This window comes from Centruroides vittatus, unplaced genomic scaffold (genome assembly GCF_030686945.1).
Source record: "Centruroides vittatus isolate TY-2023 unplaced genomic scaffold, ASM3068694v2 contig_2734, whole genome shotgun sequence".
Classification (NCBI taxonomy): Eukaryota; Metazoa; Arthropoda; class Arachnida; order Scorpiones; family Buthidae; genus Centruroides; species Centruroides vittatus.
The window spans coordinates 107,204-126,688 of record NW_027121741.1 but is presented as its reverse complement, the minus strand read 5'-3'; the positions used below and the strand labels follow the sequence as shown (position 1 = coordinate 126,688).

The 19,485-nt window shown below is 31.4% G+C and overlaps 1 protein-coding gene across 1 annotated transcript; it reads left to right on the top strand.

Annotated features, from left to right (window-relative positions):
• Positions 1-514: 514 nt before the first annotated feature.
• LOC136971955 (inositol monophosphatase 1-like) lies at positions 515-15,312 on the top strand. Its single transcript, XM_067266476.1, has 8 exons — positions 515-762; positions 5,505-5,638; positions 5,711-5,815; positions 7,507-7,552; positions 7,625-7,733; positions 14,684-14,789; positions 14,861-15,012; positions 15,087-15,312. Exons 1-8 carry the CDS (start codon positions 694-696, stop codon positions 15,191-15,193), a joined length of 828 nt encoding a protein of 275 aa, XP_067122577.1. The 5' UTR covers positions 515-693; the 3' UTR covers positions 15,194-15,312.
• The last annotated feature ends 4,173 nt before the right edge of the window (positions 15,313-19,485 follow it).

Sequence of the window (19,485 nt, the reverse complement as noted above, 5' to 3'; positions counted from 1 at the left end):
TTGGTATAGAGTGTGAAATTTAGTAAAGTATGTAAACAAACGGGCATTCTGAGTTAGGAAATATGTATAGTAACAAGGATCAAATATAGCAGTACCTTTAAAATAAGTTACATATATATATATATATATAGAAGATTTTCATTTACGTTGACCAATTCATTGCGGGTCAGTTGTGCTCTTAAAGAACAAAATTGTGTTCATATTATAGCTATACGAGGGCAAAAAATTCTTGTATTTGACGTAAATTTGACGTCACTCTTTTACATTTTTTATTGTAAAACTTCAGTACTACGTCAAAATGACGCAAAAATTCCAACCAATCGAGCAGACCCAGCGTTGTGACGTCTGGCATTAATTAATCAATTATGTCAAGTAGTAGGACCGTTTCGGAAACAACGAGCTAATCATTAATTAAAATTGTACATCGTTTAATTATTTAAATAAGAAAACAATTGATATTTTAAACTGTATGAAAAAAAAAAAAAAAATTAAATTAAGAAACACGAAGGTAGCGCCATCAGCTGAAATTGACATATTTTCGTCTGTGGATTGTTCTGTAATACACATAACCCGTTATCGCGCTTACTTGCTGTGTTTGTTCTTTGAACCGATTGATATTCGATATTTGACGTCATTCGATAGCGGATCCTTGGAAAAGTTAAGGCTAAAATCTAGAAAAAGTAATTGAAGAAGATGTCGGAAGAAGTGAATTTAGATGATTGTTACAAGACTGCATTAGCCTTAGCAGAAAAGGCTGGACAGGTGGGTGTGATCAGTTTCCTTTCAATACATTTATCAACATTGAAGAAATAACAACAGAAAAATCAATTACAAAGTTCTAAATAATGTAAAGAAATGCCTGTTTTTTCTTTCTTATATTATTTTTCTGTGTTAAAAACATGGTTTTTAATTTAGTGAGACACAAGAGGAAGTTTTGTGTTACAGCTACTCGAAGTTCACTGGTGGCCAAGCAGTTCCGTTCCCCGAACACTGGGAGTTTGTAATTGACATAGTTGTATTACATGCTTTCGTGGCCAAGCGTGTAATACAATTCACCAAACACTGGGAGTTTGGTCATGGGTTTGCGCCTTGCCAGAACAGGCTGGCCACGTTGAGTTTTTCCAAGTTTTCTTTACATCTGTTATGCCTAAGTGGGGGCCAGTTATCCTTAAAAAGACCTCCCGGAAGGCATATCCCAAGTGTTGCATTGCGGTAACTTGACAAAACACACTTCCCCATTATGAAACGATTAGGAATGATATCAGACTAATGTAAACATGTATACTATTCTGACAAAGTGAATGCACCTTTTTAGTTAAGTTGAAACTATAGCTGTTACTGTTAACACTGGGAACAGTTTTATATTCTCCTCTTAGTGAAATAATATCATTGGCATTGTATATAGGTCTATAGTAAAACATGTTGCTTTGTTATCTGAAGTATTCGATTCTAATTCATTAATAACTGGGACTAATAAATAGTTATAATAAGCCAATTGATACTAAAATTACCAGCAGTACAGCTTCGGTAAAGTAAATAGTTTGAAATTGGAGATAAAGGATAAGGAGAGAGATAAGGATGTTATCTAAACAATATGACAAAAAGAAGTTTAGGATGCAATTTTATTGAAAAAATTTAGTTTTTATACAATACTTTTGCAATTGTATAAAAGAATTGTATAATAATATACAAAATTGTTGTGCAGTATTGTACAAATTACTGTACAGTAAATCTGTATGTTATTAATCTTTACAAAATATTTATATTAAGATAAAAAGAAATCTTTTTTGAGAATTATTTATAGCATTTATTAATATCTTTATCAAGAAACCTATATCATTTTATTTAAAATGTATAAAATTCAAATTTTAAATAAAATGACATAGATTTCTTGATAAAGATCTTTGTTAAAGTTAATATTAGTATGAAGTTATTGTTCCCATGTTACCTTAAATAGCATTTATATAAAACTAATACTAGCAAAAATTTCTGGAGAATACCTGAAATATATAAAGGTTAATGTTACCTTAGTTAGCCAAGATGGCGACTCGTCTCTAATTCCAGCAAGGAAACAGTCGGATGCATGTTCTAACCTAACATAACCTATTCTAATAATTTGGTTGCTAATAATAATTGTAATTTATTAGAATAGGTTAGGTTAGGTTAGAACGTGCATCCTACCGCTTCCTTGCTGGAATTAGAGATGAGCCCCCATCTTGGCTACCTAAGGTAACATTAACCGGTTAAGTTGTATAGACTAAAATATGACATTTCCAAAATGTCAGATATATTATTTTTATACTACTCATTGGAAAGACAACAAGCAGAATTAATTTGCTGAGTGAATAAAACTCCATGGATTCATACTTTGCCAATGGGCTGGCCATATGGAATTTTCCGTTTTCTTCACAGTTGTACTACCTGAATTGAATAGGTTTCCCTTAATAGAAAGACTTTCTGGGAGTATCCCCCTTACAAATTTCCCATGTGTTGTTGCCATACACAATCAATCTAATCCAGAATTAATTTCCAATATTTTATGAAAATCAATTAATATATAATTTATTTCAAATTAATTTAAAATGTCTATTCACAAGATGTTAGGAAGAACATCATCAATATAGTTCAAAGTGCACTGTTATGTGTTGCCATCTTTTACACCCAAACCCTTCATATATAACTAATTATTATTATTTTTTGTATGATTTCTATAAGGAGTATAAAATGATTTTTTAAGTATTCTCACATACAAACTCTCATTCACTTTAAAGTATGATTTCTTACATTACTTATTAGAATGCTTATCTAATATACTTGTATAGAAGAGAATGAAAATGTGCATAAAATAACTGTACAAATTAATCAGTTATACATTTTCCGGTTTAATTTTTTTGTTAATTTTGTTATAAATTTTTTCTTTTATCATTATAATAAAGCATTTAAAGTTGTTAAATAAAATTTAAACTTTCAAATTCTTGAATTGTAAATAATAAAGTAAAATTATTTACTGTATAGATAATTTGAAATAATTTTCCAAATATTGACTTATTTTTTACAACTACAATATGTTTTATTATTATAGTAAATGATAACATAGCTTAAATTAAAATTAAATATTATATTCTCTTTAATGAATCAATGAATTTAAACTTTTGGTTAATGTTACCTATGGTTCCAAGATGGCGGCTCATCTCTGATTCCAGCAAATAGAAGAAGGGAAACAGTGGGTATGCACGTTCTAACCTATTCTAATAATTTTGTTGGTAATAATTATGGTAATTTATTAGAATAGGTTAGGTTAGGTTAGAATGTGCATCCCCACTGTTTCCCTTCCTCTATTTGCTGGAATCAGAGACGAGCCGCCATCTTGGAACCATAGGTAACATTAACCCAATTTTTAAAGCCTGAAGAGTTGAAATATTACGTTTACAATACAGATTTATTGTAACAAAGATTTCAGAGCACAATATTTTCATTTGTACAATTTATTAATTAACATAATTATTTATGAAAGTTTTTCCTACATTTATTTGTGAAATATAGGAAAAACTGCTACAAGGCTGTTCCACTTATTTGTTCTGATGTGAGAGACCAATGATTAATAGTAATGTTTTTCTTCTTCTCAATCTGTTTCTCATTAACTCTCAATGATAAGCTTATAACCTAAGAGTGAGTTTAGCTCTGTTTTTGACAGTAAAGTTTGAATCTCTGCACACAAAGCTAGAACTAATTTAAAATCGTAGGCACAAAAAACCTTTCACACTCTATTTCTAGCAGACAAATTAATGAGCACAAACGTTTTCGGCCGTTTTAAAAGGCCTTCTTCAGGTGCACTGAGGACGGTTGGAAAGTCGGATAGCCAATGTTTACGTGACGTCATTGTTTATGAGGGGTTTCCTCTTACAAGTGACATCTTAGCAGAGAAGGTTTAAACGAAATTGACCTTGGAAAATATTTTAAGATTAGCCAAGATGCGTGAAGTATTGTCGAAGATAAGCGAATCCTGAAAGGCAAAACAAAGGAAATAGAAAGAAAAAGGAAAAAGAAACCTGATAAATTTAGAAACTGCACGAGAGAACGAAACGGAAAGGACCGGTCCACCCTCTCCTTGTCCGTTTCGTTCTCTCGTGCAGTTTCTAAATTTATCAGGTTTCTTTTTCCTTTTTCTTTCTATTTCCTTTGTTTTGCCTTTCAGGATTCGCTTATCTTCGACAATACTTCACGCATCTTGGCTAATCTTAAAATATTTTCCAAGGTCAATTTCGTTTAAACCTTCTCTGCTAAGATGTCACTTGTAAGAGGAAACCCCTCATAAACAATGACGTCACGTAAACATTGGCTATCCGACTTTCCAACCGTCCTCAGTGCACCTGAAGAAGGCCTTTTAAAACGGCCGAAAACATTTGTGCTCATTAATTTGTCTGCTAGAAATAGAGTGTGAAAGGTTTTTTGTGCCTACGATAGTAAAGTTTGAATTGTATATTTTTATTTTATAGTTTTATTTTATCTTCTAAATATAGATATTGTGTCTTAAAATTAAGAATAACTGTAGAAGTGCAATATCTGGCTATAAACTTCATACATTTCTTTGTTTTTTATTGTACAAAAAGTTACTAAAATACATTCTTTTACATGTTAAAAGAATTAGAGAGATTATTAGAATTTATGAAATTAATGTTTATTATAAAATTTAATGTGATTCAAAATTCTCTAGATTTGATGACATAGAAGAGTGTGCAAGGAAATATCTGCTTAATAAGATTATGAAGCCTTCCAATAGCTTTATATTATTAAAGTAGAATGAAGTACATAAAAGATATTTTTTCTTATTCTGTATAAACACATATTCCTTGTTTAAAAGAAACAATCTTTAAATCATCATACTTTAATGAAATTATGAAATATATCCAAATAATTAATCCTAGAACTGCATTGTAGCATTTAATATGCTAATATTCCTGTAAGAACCAAGATCAGTCCGAAATATTTGCCTTGTCAAAACATTTTATTTCACAAGGAAGTTTGATTTCGGTTCTTACGGCAAAATTACCATATTTTCCGGCGTATAAGACGACTTTTTAACCCGGGAAAATCTTCTCAAAAGTCAGGGGTCATCTTATACGCCGGAAAGTATGGTAGTGTAGGAATTTTTTTAAATATTGCTTTTTAAATGCATTAACTTGAAAATATAGATGAAAGAAACTGTAAAGATATCTCAAAATATCCTTTACGTACTAAAAGAGCATTGTTAATAATTTTAATGTTTCGTACAACTAACTTTTCTTTCTATAATTTTAAGTAGACAGTTTTATTACGATTACAAGTTTTTCCCCCTCCTTGAAGAAAATCTGTTAAAGAAATATTAATTCTTGTAAATATCTATTACAGACAATAATATATAAGAAATTATATTTTAACTTTAAATATTACTCAATTTTCAAATGATTTAAACTTTCCATAGTAATAAATGAAGAATACTAATCATAAATTTTATATTTTTGTAGATGATAGCTGAATCTGTTCATAACTCTAAAAGAATACAGACAAAATCCAGTACTGTAGATTTTGTTACAGAAACAGATAAAGAAGTGGAGAATTTTCTGAGGAAATCACTACAAGAGAAATATCCTTCACATAAGTAAATGTTCATATTTATATTTAATGAACGTTCATAATCAATTTGTAATTAATACTGTTATTATTGCGACAGATTTATAGGAGAAGAATCGAAAGAAAAGGGAATTCCCTGTGATTTTACGGACGCTCCCACTTGGATAATTGATCCGGTTGATGGAACAATGAATTTTATTCACACGTAATAAATTCATTTGTAATCATTTTCAGTTTGTTTCCTTATAATTGTATAATTGTAAATTATAAAATACAAATAATCTTTTTTTTTTATTATTTTAGAATATTTTAGATATTTATTCATGTATAATTATTCATATAAAATTCTGATCTTTAAAATTAACAAACCTAAATCTGCTTCTGCAAAACTTGGTACCATGTATAAATAAATGCAATAAAGACAGCTTTTTAAGGCAACGAAACTTTTTTTTTTTTAACTTTAAGGATCTTGTATTACATTTTCAATTTTAAATTCCTTCCAAGAACACCTTTCAAATCTTACATTTATTTCTAAAATTATGGAAATGAATATAAAGCCTGAGAATGTTTGTTTCTCAAAGTTTGGTTGTCTTAAAAAGCCATTATTATTACATTCATTTAAAAATCTGCTTTATTGGAGCTCACTTATATTTGCTTTACTGGCTTGTTTGCCAAAAAAAAATTGATATTCAAACACCCAGACCAGTTAAAATCCCAACAGACTTTACTCATTCAAAAATTACTTAACCAATAACATTTATACATTCTGCTACTAGAAAGTTTATTTGAATTTGTTCTATTTAATGAATTTTGTTTTGTTCTGCATTTGATGTAGTTTACCTGGTGCCCATTTTTTGTGTGATTGTGTTTGAGAGTTGTCATTTAAGCAGTTATTGTGATACATAAAATATCATTTTATCCATTTAATTAGTGGATAGTTGAGGTGATAAAGGAATCAGTGTGTTATTCTAAAGGATTTAGAATCAAGTCCAGCAAGTGAACACCAGGAATTTTTCACAGGTGGAGTGGTTTGTCCCAGGTATGTTGGGCCTCTCGTCTACCCACCTGTTTGTTATCCTTACTGAACTGATAATGGGCTTAGAAAAAAAAGGTCTGCCTCCTTAGTGCCCAAAAGAAAATTAGTGAAGTCAGTACCTTTAAAGTAACTAAGTTTATAAACACTAAACTAAACTGTATGTATGCAATATAAGAAAACTTCAAAACCATAATCTACTTATAAACCAAACTGGATTATGGTTTTGAAGTGTTCTTGTAACTAAGTTTATTACTTAACTATAATTCATAAATGCATTTTTATATACAGTATAAGATACAGTGGAATTTATACATTACGTTGGTGGATGTATGTATATTTTTTAGAAAGGAAGTTCATACAGTGATATGAGAATAATACATAATTTTGTCAACTATTTATTTCACAAAACTAGGTGAGGTTCTAGGTATTTTATTTTCACTATAATTTTTTTTCAAGAATTATTCTAATGATATAGCTTACAATTATCAAATTATTACGACAAAATTTAATAGAAAATTATTCGGAATACTCAATTTAAATATTTTTTTCCCACTTCTTTTGTATATCATATATTTATAAGTAAGCAATTTTATGATTTAAGAGAACTTTTTCATTGTATATAAAAACTTTTCAAATGAGAAGTTTCAGATATTCTTAATAATAAAAATTTAGCATGATCCTCTGTATGCTATGAAATGTTTTGCAGTTAGGTGAGAGAGGTTATAGTCACTTCCTGTGTATATCTTAAAACATATTAACTTATGTTGATGTCAGATGATAAGTTTCCAAAATCTATAATTGGGAATATACAAATTTTGCATTAATATATTAAATATTCAATTTTTTCTTTTTTAATGTAGATATCCTTTTGTAGCAGTTTCAATTGGTTTGGCTGTTAACAAAGAGGTAAAAGTTTTTATCAGAAGAAAAATTAAAAATTAATTTTATCATTAAAAATCCTAATGAAATAATTTTTAGGTGGTTGTTGGTGTTATTTATAATCCATTATTGAAAAGATTGTATGAAGCAAGAAAAGGAAATGGTGCATTTTGTAATGGTATCAAATTGCAAGTTTCTGGACAGACAGGTAAGAATTCATCTTTTGTTTGTTTGAATACTATAAACAAAAATTATATATTTATTATAAAATATTTTATATATTAAATTTTCTTTATTACATTCTTTTATATATACATAACCAACTATATTTAATAATATCAAATTGCAGATGATCTGCTTTACAGATAAATTCTTTCGCTTAATTAATATATATTAATTAAGCAATTATAGTTGTTATATTATGCAAATCCATTGATGAATTGTTTGAAACGTATTAATATAAGACATATCAAATAACATTTGATGCCTGTCATGATAGTGTATATAAAAGGTTATTCAAAAGTAATACACCAGATAATGCTTCCATACATAATGTATATGTATCTTACTGCACTGTTGGAGAAAATATGTAATTTATGGTGTAAATTGTAACATATAATCAAGATATACTGTACAGTTAATTATTATTTATTTAATATGTAACTTATATGATGTATAACTACAGTATTTAACCATTTTATTATGGTACTAGCAGATAAACCTGGCGTTGCTCGTGCAAAAAGTAACGATAGCAAAGATTAAGATTATTACATTATAGCCTATCTTACCCATTTTCACAGAATGCAAGAATTAGGCTCTCCTGTTTCCAGACTAATTAGAAAGTTTTTAGATGGGTCTAAAAATATGTTCGATTTCTCACAAAAAATGCAAAAAACCGCATCTGCACCTGTAAATCTTGCATGTCACTTTCTCTTAACACTTCCCCGTGGATGGGGAATTTCCAATAATCCCTTCTTAGTGTGCATTCTTGTGGCATACCTGATTAAACACAGTCAAAAACGCAAAAAATTGCATCTAAAATAGTACAGTAGAAGCCAAGTTAGTGGTAATTGTTGTATGTGTGTTATTATCAATGCTTAATTCTCTCTTCTAATATCTCTTCTGTAGGCTATCCAAACAGGTGAACTAAATAAAGAACATTATTTTCGATCTGTAAGACTAAATATCTGCATCCATAATTTCCAGTATAATAAGTCCTGTTAATATATAGAAAGTACTAGTATACAAATATTATCAATGCTTGTTGCTGGATTATCCTGACAGGTTACATGATCTTCATTAATGTTAGATGTTTCTGTCTGTTGATGTATTTGATCAGCAACCTGTTGTTTGATAAGTTCAAGTGTTGTTTGTGGAATAAGGTTGTTGTGTATAATTATTCTTCTTTGATCAACGACCCTTTGTTCGGTGACAGTGAGATGAGGATACTGTTGTGTGAATCTATGGTGTAGTTGTTGTCTGTATGCTGTCATGTTTGTTTCGAGTTTTGTGATCGTGTAGTAAGTACGGATGATAAACTCATTCATTTCTACTGTCCATTTTATCCGTTGGCGTGGTTTTCCAGCCTTTGTGGTCTGTGGATGCATTGCCACAGAAACACCAAGGCTGGGTTGGTTCCTCACATGTGTTGAGGGCATAGCCATGCTTGGGCTGGTGCTGCTTTCGCCACCGGTAACCAAGGGAGACTGTGGTCTATTTTTCGAACATGAGCCTCTACCTAATTCACGAACGCGGACCTTGTTATCCTGGGTGACGTTCGAGCCGGTATCACACTTTGATCTGGTTATTACCATAATAAATATCTCCACAGAATGTGGGTGTGGTCACTCTTAGCTTCATTTCTCCCCATAGACCCTATGTGAGCCTGCATTGCCCTATGGATCAGTAAAATTACTGGGCTCTTCCACCACGACCAGATGGTGACCACGGGAGAGTTGTTATCATCATCATCATCATCATCAACCCATCTCAATTATATATATAGATGACACACAAACTAATATTAGGCATTGTATGTACTGTAGTGTTCTAAGTTACAATTTATTAAATAATTAATAACTACATTTGTAAACATATAATTATTATCAAAGTATATTGTTTTAAATCATAAATTGTTTCTTATTAACAGCATTCTGTATAGTATATACTATGTGTGAAACCATTGTGTTGCATTACTTTGAACAACCTGTATAGATAAATATAACTATACAGTCACACAATAGAAATTTATTACATAAATAAGCAACTTAAACTGTTATAAACAAAATCTAACACCTTATCTTCGCTGAGAAAGTTTAATTTTAAACAAACGTTTTCGGCCTATTCTATAGGCCATCATCAGGCTAAAAAATCGAATAGTATCGTTCCATAAGAAACTGTTAGTTTATATACTACATAAATTTGTGTATTATGAATTCAAGTAACTGAACCTGTATACATAAGTACAGTATATTTAGTGCACTTCTTGTTGAATGTTGAAGAAAATATCAACAGGAAATATAATCATTTTTTGTAAAATTACTTATGTTTATTGTTAAATTTATACCTGTAATATGAATATAAAGTGGAACTGCATAAAGAATCTGTATTTTTGATAATTATTACTGATATTTAGCAAAAAATTTGTGCTTGCACAAACATATATTTAAAATCCAAAATATGATTTCAATGCAGCTTTTATACTGTAAATGAATGAAATGAACTATTCACAAGAGGAACCTGGAAAGTTGCATCACCAATTTCGATGAAATTTTGTGGACATGTATTTACTTGTAATTAAGCTCCATTAAAGCCACAGGATCCACTCACTATTCAGGAATTTGAGAAATTCATGATTAAAGTTTTTCTAGAGCCACTAACACCTACACAGAAGTGCCATTCACGTATTTGTGGCATGATTAGTTAAGGCATTGCTTGAAGAGCATTAATATGCAGGTTTGAATCCCGTATGAGATTATTTTCTTTTTTATATTTATAATTTAATTTTCATTAAGTTTATGTACAGTTTTTAGTCATCAAAAATTTTTTATTTTGATCACTTCATATTTAGAAAATACATATAACATTACACTAAACAATAAAAATGTGATAATGTAGGTTGTTACATTATATCAATATATATATAATGTATAAATATATTGATGTAATATAAATATATTGATATATATATATTTCATATGTAAGTGTGAGAATACAGGGGCTGTTTTCTTGTAAAATTTTAACGAAAAGATATGTCTAGAAACTTTCCTTTTACCGTCTGTTTCCCATTGGACTTAACTGTCAACAAGTCCTTTCCTCTTTCACATCAACTCCATATCACAAATATGTTATAACAGTCGACTGTCAAATGTGAGAAAGTTGACACTTAACTTAGTCTAAGGAGGAATACAAACAACCACTACCAAACAAACAGTCACTTGATCAGATTCCCACACTAAATACTCATATAATGCGAGTGCACTGATCTTCGGGGTGACCAGTCCCTCAGGAATAGCTTTGAATTGTGACTTTTTGTCTCTCTCATTTCCCTATCTTGATCCGTATATGGGCCACCTGGATACTTACCTCGACTAGATCCACAATCATCTTACCAACATTGAATGAACAGGATCCGGAACCATCAAGTCTCGAGGTATTATACCCTCAATTGTAAACACTCTCTCTCAGTTCGGTATAGGTACTCTGTCATTTTAAAGTACAAGTGCTTAGCTACTTGATATCGAGCCAATCTTAAATATACTATTAAACGAAGATGAATAGTGTATTTGTGTATAGGCTTAGTGCTGTAGCTTCTACGTATTCCTTGCTATAGCTCATTAAATTGAATTACTTGTTAAAACAGGCCTTGTTGGACTTCTGGTACACAAAGACATCCTATCGACTTACTCATTGCAATGGTCAAACTAGCCCTCCTACTCAACATTTATTTACAATTTGTGAGTTAGGACATGAACTTTTACTATTCTAACTGGTGTCAGGTTCTGCGTTGGAAGGATCTTGCAATCCTGACCACAATTTATAGATTATCCAGTGATAATTGAGCAGTCTTTGCCAGAGTTCACTGGGTGGGTCCATTTGATGTAGAAAGGGAAGTGACCAAAGTTGATAGCTAGGATATTTTTATAGATTATTTTGTTTACTGTATTTGATTTATGTGAGATGGATATTCCTATGGCATTAATGAGCACTAGTGCACTGTAACTATCTCCTTAAAACTGACAGAGAAATAGCCAATCATGAAGATGCTATTAATAACTCTAATTTACAACCAATTTTTTGTAACTTGTTAAAATATGCATTGTTTGCATCTCAAATAACATGCAAAAGAAATATTTTCAAAAACATTAATGAATCTGTTTTCCACACACTGTTATTAAAACAAAATGTAAAGATTGTGCAAAAGGAAGTAGCAATGAGTGTGTGTGGTGCACCTAACCATTATATTTTTATTGTTTTTATTATAAATACCACTCCAAAATGCTGTCATATTCTTGTGAAACAGTAATTGTATTTATTGCATGTGTAGTTTTTGTGCCAAAAACTTTAAATAAAATAATCTTTGAATTCCCCGATATTTATAAAGAATAAATTTAACATTCAGTAATTAAAAATGGCATGGAAATTGTTCATAACGAATTTAATAACAATGAGATAAACTAAGTTATAAATGTAAAGAATCTCGTACAGGATTCAAACCTGCATATTAATGCTCTTCAAACAAAGCCTTAACTAATCACACTATGAAAAACTGAATGGCACTTCTCTGTAGGTATTAATAGTTCTAGAAAAACTTTAATTGTGATTTTCTCAAATTCCTGAATAGGATCTCCACCAAAATTCACAGGACCCAGGATTTGGTGGAGTTTACGAGTAAATACATCTGCAAAATTTGGTTGAAATCAGTGATGACAACTCAGGTTTCCTTTGTCAGACAATATGAATTGTATATTTATATTTATTTTTTTAAATTTGTGTAATGATTTTGTGTGTGTAAATTTTCTGTTTTTCATGTTTCTACAATGTTCAAAACAAAGTTTTAGAAATGTTTTTAGAAATTAAAGATGTCTATAAATAATGTTTTGAAAACAGTTTTTAGATTGATGTACAGTACATTAATTATATATTAATTTATTATAATGTATGGTTTAATTATGATTTTATTAATAGAAACTTCTTCAAAAAAAGAATTTAACGCAGAATACTTACAAATAGTTAAACTATTAAAAATTTTTTTTATAAATTAAGATGTGATTAGAACAATTTTTTAGATTGATACATTTATACAAGGTCTGTACAGAAAGTTTGCAAACTTTGCAAGTACAGTCGACTCCTCATAAGTCGACACCGTAAGTTAATTAGTTTTTTGCGGTCCCAGCCGACTTACATAGGCAATAATGTTATTAATGTTAAAAAACTCGGTTTACTCGACATCGTTTAACTCATCACCACTGGATAAATCAACATACTTTTTCTGTTTCACACTTTTTAGACGTCTGATAAGTTGACTCCCCTCCTGAAAAAGTGAGTTTACACCGTACAATAAGCTGTGTGGTGTGAACTCATTTTTCGGGAGGGGGGAGTCGACTTATCAGAATTCTAAAAAGTGTGAAACAGAAAAAGTATGTTGATTTATCCAGTGGTGACGAGTTAAACGATGTCGAGTAAACCGAGTTTTTTAAGGTTAATAACATTATTGCCTATGTAAGTGGGTTGGGACCACAAAAAAGTGACTATGTAACGACGAGTGTCGAGTTATCCGGGTGTCGACTGTAGTTGTTTGCATTTATCTAGAAGGTAGTCAATTTTGTCACTGTTGAAGTAGTCTTGAGTTTATGTACAGAATTCAGCATTTCTGCCATGAAAATAATGCTTCCTGAAACAGTTCTTTTGATAGGAAGATTCACAGCTCCACTAGCAAATTTTCCTTAATGGCATCAATGGGTTTAACAGCAACATTTGAGATCAGATTTTAATTTGGGAAACAAAAAGAAGCCTGCTGGGGTTTAAGGGAATTTGGAGGTTGGAGAACAAGTGTTATAATGTTCTTGGCCAAAAACTGCATTATCAGCAGTGTTGTGTAGACTGGAGCATTGTCATGATGCTGTTCTCTCCAAACAGTCTGTCTTTTCTTCACTGCTTCACAAAAACGTTTCATCACCTCCAGATAGTATTCCTTATTTACTATTTCCCCTTCTGGAAGAAATTCCTAGTGAATGATACCAGGAATTTCTTCCAGAACAAAACAGCGAGCAAGACCTCCACATTTGACCAAACTTGTCATTCCTTTTGGGTCATGGTAAATGTTTTCCCACCAAGATAACTGATATTCTGTTTCCACATCACACCGATAGGTCCATGTCTCATACTCAGTTATAATGATTTTCGTGAAATTTTTATCAGGTGATTATGCAAATTAATATAATTTAACAACGAATGAAGATAGAATAAACTGCTTTTGGCAGATGGTATTGTGGCAAACACTACCTTCTGCCCATAGACCTTACTGGCATGGGTGTCCCTACCAGGAGCTTGTGCTCCAGCCTGCATTGCCCTATGGATCAGTAAAATTACTGGGTTCTCCCACCACGACCAGGTGGTGACCACAGGAGAGTTGTTATTATCATCATCATCAACCCATCTTGATTATATATATAGATGACACACAAACTAATATTAGGCATTGTATGTACTGTAGTTTTCTAAGTTACAATTTATTAAATAATTAATAAATTCTAACTTAGAACCAGGGTTCGTTTCTTGTTTTCACCATGGTGAAAACAAGAAACGAACCCTGGGTGGTACGTGTCATTATTTCCTAGAGTGAGTCCAAACACACCTAGTGAGCACCACAAGTAGTTGTATTTTGTTAGCCGCAACAATGAGACGTACAACTTTTGCGAGGAAGACAATAAACTTAGTTGTTTGAATGAAACAAAGTTATAACACTTCTATTATGCACGGTGACAAAATTAAACATTAGTAGAACCACTACAGTACAAAAAACTTGCCAGTAGAGTTGTGCAAGCTGTATTCTCAGTTGGTGTGTAATTTAAAAGTTTTTACACTTTCTGGACAGACCTTGTGTATTATTCTGATTTCGAAAAATTTATTAAGTATTGAAATATTCACTTTTTCTAGAGCTAGATCAGTCGCTTCTAGTTTCAGAAATGGGCAGTAGTCGAAATACAGAAAAAATTGAATTAGTCTTTGCAAATATGAGACATTTAATTAATAAAGTCCACAGGTGAGATTTTAAAAAGTCTCTATTTATATTTTCATAGGAAAATAATTATTTAATGGAAATTATAAATGTAGTTTCAGAGCTTCAGGTTCGGGAGCTCTTAACATGTGTGCGATTGCATCCGGGGAAGCCGATGCCTATTATGAATTTGGTTTACATTGCTGGGACATCGCTGCCGGAACCATAATTGTGAAAGAAGCGGGAGGAACAGTCATTGATACAGAAGGTATTAAATAAAATTCGAGTATAGTGAAAACTTTTATATAAATTATTTTCTCGTTAAAAAGTATCTGTTTTCAGGTGGTCCCATCGACATAATGGCTCGAAGAGTTTTGTGCGCCGGCTCTTCAAAATTAGCGTATTCTCTTAGTAAAGAATTAAAGCATATGACACTTGAGAGAGATTGAATGTTTGTCCGTGTTATAAATGAGAAACTAGTTTATCTGGAGCAATCGATATATTAAATACAGTCAAACCTGTTTTTATGCGCTCTTTTTATGTGCGATTTTTATTTGTGCGATTTTTTTTAATGCGAATTTTTAATTTGTGCGGTATAGTTGGCGACTAGTCTCGTGCGATTTGTCATGTCTTACGTTGACTTATTATAGCTAAATAAACTTATTATAGCATAAATGCACTTATTATAGTAATATTATTGCATGAATATGCAAAAAATGAAATAATTTACTTTTTAAGTCAACAAAACACCACCTGGACAAAAATATGTAAAACAGACGATAGACCAGACGATGCAGTCAAGTGCTGACATCTGTTGTCAATAAATTCTATTTCGTACGGTTTTGAGTTATTTTCTATGTGAGACTTTTTTTATGCGGTCCCTGTTGACCGCATAAAAAAATATTTTTTAATTGTGTTGCGAAAACTATTATTTACAGCCATTCGTGAAGTTTCGTAAGATTTTTTTTTATGCGTTTTTTTTAATGCGGTCCCTATCCCCCGCATAAAAACAGGTTTGACTGTAGCTTTTATACAATTGTTTTGAAATCTTTTCTAATAATAATTATGTGGAGATGTGATTTAAAATGAGCTGCAGGCATTTGTAAGTCAGCAATGATGTTGTAATTAAAATTTCTCATTGTTAATTATGTATAAAAAAAGATTCAGAGTAAAATTATATAACATATTTATTAAGAAAATAACTTTTTAAAATTATTTGATCTTTTTCCTATGTGATAACAAATCAAGCTAACAATTTAAATAGCCAAATTTGCAAAAAATAGATGACAATTTTCAGTTGGTTAAATTTTTGTTCTGGAATTCTGTGTAATTTTCTTAAAATCGTCAATTTCTAACACATACGTTTCTGAAGTCAAATAAAAATTAATTTTACAGATATTTACAGTACTACAGTATAGACGTTTACAATAGTGGAAAAATTATATTAAAACTTTGGTTATTTCATTATTCACTGTCCAGATTTTGGGTAAAGTGCAAACTGCAGTTTGCCTGAGGAGAATAATATAATCTGTAGATTGCCCAATACATTTTGGGTAAACCTAAGATTGCAAGCTGTGAAATGGGAAATGCCTAAAATCAAAATACGGGCTTTACTACTTTGCATTTGATGGTGCTAAGATGATTACTGCATCAAGCTTCGGCCATAACATCTACGTCCTAAATTTTTCAGGCAAACTAATTGAAAATGTTATAACATTTTCAATTAGTTTGCCTGAATCAATTCATTTGATTTTTTTCCGTTAATGTTACCTATGGTTCCAAAATGGCGGCCCGTCTCTGATTCCAGCAAGTAGAAGAAAGGAAACAGTGGGGACACACATCTTAACCTAACCTAACATTCTAATAAATTACCATAATTATTACCAACAAAATTATTAGAATAGGTAGGTTAGAACGTGCATTCCCACTGTTTCCTTTCTTCTATTTGCTGGAATCAGAGACGAGCCGCCATTTTGGAACCATAGGTAACATTAACTGATTTTTCCATAATTATGCTTATTAAATGGTTCTTAATTTTCTGGGATTTCATTCCTTTTCATATAAAAACCAATTTATCTAAATATAATGAAATTATTACGATGTAAACATTTTGGGAAAACTTGATCTCAGTAAGATTATCTATCATGGATATAAAATAAAGAAGAATGTCCTAATTTGCATTTTCCATGCTAACTTGTCTTACATAGCCTCTCAAACCCAGCTTTGAAACCATTTTAACAGATGAAAGCATCAGTCTACTCCTCTGGAGACCAAGAATGAATACTGGTAAGCACCTTAGGAATTTTCACGAGTTTCTCAGATATCAGCTCCCATCCTTTACCATATGGTTACCTGTCTCATTGTTGGCTTGGTTGAACTCACATTAGTGTCAACAGGACAGTCAAAAATGGGAAAAAAGGCTGCTGGCTATAGCCTAAAGTGGATAGTAGGAAAGGACTATTTGCCTTTGGGTATATAAATTAACTAGCATGTAGGCCCGGCATTGCATGGCCAAAAGTAACGATAGTGAAGATTAAGATTATTACGTTATAATCAACCTTACCTGTTTTCACAGAATGCAAGAATTGGATCCCTCTGTTTCCAGCTAATTAGAGAATTTTTAGATGGGTCTAAAAATATGTTCGATTTCCCGCAGAAACGAAAAAAACTGCATCTGTGTCTTGCACGTCGCTTTCTCTTGACACTTCCATTGTTACTTAACACTTCCATCAACAATGGAAGTATTAAGCCTTAATCCTGTCCCTCCCCCCCGTGGGGAGGAATTTCGAAAAATCCCTTCTTAGTGTGCATTCTCGTGACGTACCCTGTGTACCAAATTTCAACTTTCAACTACTAACCGTTTGGGCTCTGCGCTGATTATTATTATTATGTTGGGTTAAGTGAGATATACTCGGTTAACACCGGTGGCTGTGTACTATGCCGGACCAAAGTCAAGGCATAGTAACCAAAACAGAAATTAAAGAAGTGTATCAGTGTGTGCGTCTGTATTCAGGAGTTTTCTCACAATATGACATGTATTCAATATAGTGGCCTTCTGTAGTGTGATGTATGTGTTTCTACTCAATTGTAATGTGCCCAGGCTTTTGTGTAGTGTGTGTGGTATCACACCTGTAGAGGAGAGAACAACAGGTACAATAAGCACCCTATCCATCCTCCATAGATGCCTTATTTCCTGGGCGAGTTCTGTGTACTTGCTAATTTTTTCAGTGCATGTGTTTTGTATATTGTGAGTGTTTGGAATGGATATGTCTATAATGTATGTGATTTTATTGTGTTTGTCAATGAGTGTGATGTCTGGTCTGTTGTGGTAAATTGTTTTATCTGTGATTATGGCTCTGTGTTTATTATTATTATTATTATATTATTATTATCAACTCGTCTCGATTATATACATAGATTAGTATATGCTGTTATAACACACACATTGTTTGTTATATGCATATCGGTAAAAATCCCAAATGCTGCAAATCCAATATTTGTGGCTTTCTGGTCAATTATTTTCTATATTAGCAAGTTTATAAAAATGGTGTATCGGATTTAAAAGAAAGTAATCGCTAACGATAAATTATTTGTGATACCATCACGATGCCAGGCTCAATTTGTAATCATACTTTTTGTTTAAAAAGAAAAATGCAACTGCTATATAGTGGATTATCGAGAGATTTTCTTTTTAGACATTATAGGCCTGTTTATAATGCAATCCTCATGGTACTGTGCCATGTGGGTGGAAATAAACCTCGAACAAGTATGTTTTAAATTGTAGATTGTAATTAATTTCAATTTCTCCGCAAATTTGTTCTACAACAGATAGCCATATATTTTATGTATGGCTGATGAGAGTGTTGTGTACCGAAATGCATAACAGTAATAAAGTTGCATTCTGATGATAGAAGTGTCATTTTGATGTTACCAGTAGTAGTGTGATAAGTCTGTTATCTCTACTATAGTATTTGTGATATTAATTTCAACAATTTTTGAGAGAAGAAGCTCTCTTATAATTAATTTATTTAATTTAAAATATATTCTCTCCATCCCAAATTAGTAGTGGCTTGCCTCTGTATGTCATACTTTTCTTTTAACAATAGAGTCGTGCCAGTCATCTAACTCAATGTTCTGCAATGTTTTTCTACTTGTGGCACACCACGACTCAACACGGCACACCAAAATGTTATTCTCAAAAACGTGTGATGTGATACTATTAATAGAATTACATAATGCCACTAACCTATTATTATTATTATTATTATTAAATAGACATCAACACCTGTGAGCAAATTTAATTTACATTTAATTTCTTAGAATACATAAAAATGCATGGCTTGTAATAAAGAATAAACAATCATCATCATCTTTCATCAGTGCTGCAGCAGAGAATGAAATAAAAGTATAAGAAACACAGTAACTGTTATAAAAATATATAAATAAAACTTAAAATTAATAGAATATGTAAAAGTTCACGTCACACCTTACACCTTGTGATGGCACGCCGGTTGCGGAACACTTATCTAACTAACTCCTTTCAAAAGAAAATTTTTGAATTGAAATAATGTAATAGTAATAGTTAGAGGCTTCCTGCACCTAAGCTTTTCGTATTTGGTCTTGAATTTCATTTATCTAATGCCATTTCCGAAATTAAGGAAAGATGGACAGCGACTTGAAATTTATAGGTTCAACAATGGGGCATTTATTAAGCTGGAAACAACTATAGTTTCAGTTATAT